Source organism: Medicago sativa, chromosome 2 (assembly GCF_051527215.1).
Source record: "Medicago sativa cultivar Bolivia chromosome 2, Bolivia_mono, whole genome shotgun sequence".
Taxonomy (NCBI): Eukaryota; Viridiplantae; Streptophyta; class Magnoliopsida; order Fabales; family Fabaceae; genus Medicago; species Medicago sativa.
Window position 1 is genome coordinate 73,567,426 of NC_140750.1, and position 3,791 is coordinate 73,571,216.

Sequence of the window (3,791 nt, forward strand, 5' to 3'; positions counted from 1 at the left end):
TAACGTACCAATTTTTTAATGTAACATATAAATTTTAATCGAAACAATAATTGTATTAATAATTATTTGTTTGTAACCAACTATGTATTTTATGTAGAATTTAATGTTAAATAAAAAACGGTTTTTAATTATAATTATAATGATTAAGCTTGTATTAAAAATAAGAAGAAATTTTTGGAACTAATGCCAAGTAGGATTTTGTTGAGGTGGACATCTTTAGAGGAGAGAATTTTGAAATAGGCTATTTCTAAGAACTCTAAATTGTTAGTATAAAGATTCTGAAGAACAATCCCCAAAAAGATAGACTAAAGTTATGGTTCAAAAGTATTTTCCTTAGAAACATTATAATTTATTTATTTTTGAAAGGATTATAAACATTATTTATGTACAGTAACTTCTTTTGACGTTCAATAAACCTCTTTTCAGCCATTTTCTAGTGGATATAAAACTAGACGTTAAAAATATAATTCACCAAGGGTATCAAAAATCTTATGACCAACCCTGATACATATATTTATGCTTCATCAAGGAATTGGTAAACTCTTGGTTACTACAGAATGTAGAAGCTCCCAACTCTCACTTCCAATTTCAAGATCCCAGAATTGAGGCTGTGTTTCCACATCGCTCACGGATCCTTCCACAAATGCTTTCAATCTCTCGCCTATTTTGGTTTCTCCAAATCGTAACAAAGATTGCGGAATCTACATTAAAATAATAATCAAATCAGAAAACAAAGCATTCACAAAATTTTAAGTTTCTCAATGTTGAAGAGATAATTGTGTAAAAAATGTTGAAGGGATAATTGATTCTTTTGCAAAATATGGTTAACACTAAAGAACACACACACACACACACACACACACACACACATATATGCACTTTTGAATAAAAATATTGCAACATTTTTGGTCTCTTATTTTTAATCAAAACATGATTTTAGTCTTTCTATTTCATAGTTCCATTTTTTAGTTTCGTGTTTTTTTCCCTACAACTCAATTTGGAGTTTCCCTCAAAAAAACTCAATTTGGAGTTTATTTTCTATAACATGACACATGTGACATTGTTCATTAGGGTAAGAAATAGCGGATTTTAGAAGAATATGTTTACATTTGATCAATAAAATTGAAAGAAAGAAAAAGTTATATCATGGTTTATGGTCAAATTCACCAATATTCCCTAAGGGCACATATTAATGTACTAAACATAGAAATTTTGTATTGGAATATTAATTTATTTCTCAAAAAGTTAAATATTTTATGTGAATTAATTTTTCTCAATAAATAATTACTATTTTTAGAATTTTTAACATGTGCCCTAAGGACACAAGTTAACAAGACTCTATATAATAAGTCACGAGTTAAGTTGTAGGGAATATCCTGAAACCAGTGAAACTCGAACACAAAAATGTTGTTTCATTTAAAATGTTATTTGCATGTGCATAGGTTTGCATGTGTTTATGTGTATATATACCTGAGCATGCACGGTATGAAGAAGTGAATCACCAGCCAAAGAAGAATTTGAAGAGATAACCTCGACGTTCTCTTCATGCAGTATTCTCATAATTTCACAGAAAATAAAATGGTCATCAACCCCACATGTTACAATCACTTGTAGAGTGGTTCCCATTTCATGAATCTCTATTTTTGGCAACTTTATTGCTCCAGAAGAACTCGAGCAGCCACCACCACGTGATCTCTTCTTGTTTCCCATTAAACTTTCTTTCTTCTCCTTTGCTAAGTTTATATTTGTCTCTAGGCTCTTTATGTAGTTTATAGCCTCATCTACTTGATCAGATAATGGTAACGCTAATTCCTGCATTAAATGAAAAATAACACCAAATTAATAAGTATATGTGTTATTCATTCCAAGAAGAAGTGAACCTATATGAAATGAATATATAGGTACTCTACTTGTGGTATAGTACACTCAAGGCCGTTCCTTGGCAAGCGCAAGGAGCTCTACGGAGCCGGACCTCCAATTTATAGGGTCCTCAATTATTTGTAGGGGTATGGTATAATTGTTGGGATCTAGGATAATTTTTTTTTTTTTTGTTATGTAGGTCTAAATCAAACACTTATTATTTGACAAAAATAAAGAGAAAATGGATAAGTTAGGCCAAACCCACACATCTATCAACAACAAAAAATTCAACAAAAAAAAATTAAAATCAAAATAATGCTTATTGTTAATTTACAATTGTTTAAATTATCATTAATTATTTTTATTAGGGACCATTTTTAATATTAGAACCGAGTCTCCAATTTTATTGGAACGGCCATTCCAAGCAAGAGAAAACTACTATCTCTTCTCTATTTCTCTCTTGCTCTATCTCTCTTCCTTATTTCTCTTCAACCAAACACAATGTAAAGGTTACTCTAATTATTATGATGAGTCTTTGTAATACATGACTTACTTAAATTCTTTAATGGAGAAAGCAAAAAAATTTGCCCACCTAAACCCAATGCCTTTAATAGATATCTGTTTTTTTTTTTTTTTAAGAAAGTAGAAACACCATTGCGTCCTAACAAAATAAATAAATAAAAAATGCATGCACAGTAAGAAGTGGTGAATGACATAGATGACACTGTAGATATAGATGGGGGGAATGGATAACATTTTCTAAAGTCAAATTATATGCAATGCAACAAAAAAAAAAGTGCATATAAACTAGAAATGTAAAAAACCATGAATATATCTAAAGTTTAATACGTAAAAGTACTACTTCAATTTTTTTCAATTAAGTATTTAAAAAGGTATGATTGGATTTGTGGTGCTGGTAGTGTATTTGGTCCTTTTTTATTTTATTTTTTTGACGAAATTTGATCCTTTTTTATTAACAGATATATTTGATCATGAGTTTAGTTAGTATGTTAGCCCATATACATTTATTTTACACATTCGTTTAATAATGTGTAGCTATGTTAATTAATAAATATAAAAACATATGAGTTGCTATATTCATTTGGTCATTTATATGTGATAAAAATACTTTACTTGTCATATTCCATTTGTGTTTTTTCTATATTATTACTTGATGAATTGGGGGTAATTTACCCTATCAAATAAAAGTCTCATTTTCTTCATCTTTATTCTTACAATCAGTTATCATTTTCATCTCAAGAACATCAAAGTTCTCCATCTTCTTCATTCAACATGTGATTTCCATCTCTTTCGTTCCATAATCAAATCATATTTGTCGTTAGGGGTAAATTACATCAATTCATCAAGGGGTAACTTAGCCCTCACTGGTAGGGTTTTTTTCTTACAATCGGTTACCATTTTCATCTCAAGAACATCAAACTTTTTCATTTCCTTCATTCAACATGTGCTCTCCATATCCTTCATTTCAAAATCGAATCATACTTGTTATTAGGGGTAAATTACCTCCAATTCATCAAGAGGTAGTATAGGTCTCACCATTCATTTGTCATATCCATTTGGTGAGTTGCCACATCAATTAATTTGACCATTTGGTTATTTCATTTGGTCATTTGAGGGAATAAAAGATTGGAACAATTTTCATAACATTCATTTTTTAAAATGTAAATAGCTTCAATTGGAGATAATCCTATTTAAGACGTTTTTAGACACTAAATTCATAATATTTATTTTTTAAAATGTAAATTGCCTCAATTGGATATAGTCTTATTTAAAACATCATTAGACACTAAATGTGGTCACGTCTTCTAACCATGATTCGAACTTTCATTTACATTGTTGTGTGAAACTACCATTTGTATGTTGGGGAGTGTGAGGGTTACGAAACAATGGACTATTGCTCCAAGACTTCA

The 3,791-nt window shown here is 29.7% G+C and overlaps 1 protein-coding gene across 1 annotated transcript; it reads right to left on the reverse strand.

The window, feature by feature from the left end:
• Positions 1–400: 400 nt before the first annotated feature.
• Positions 401–2,046, reverse strand: LOC146950569 (transcription factor bHLH162-like). Its single transcript, XM_085741571.1, has 2 exons — positions 1,471–2,046; positions 401–701 (listed from the first exon to the last, which is right to left on the reverse strand). The coding sequence occupies exons 1-2, from the start codon at positions 1,816–1,818 to the stop codon at positions 525–527; spliced, it is 525 nt and encodes a 174-aa protein (XP_085597697.1). The 5' UTR covers positions 1,819–2,046; the 3' UTR covers positions 401–524.
• Positions 2,047–3,791: the final 1,745 nt, after the last annotated feature.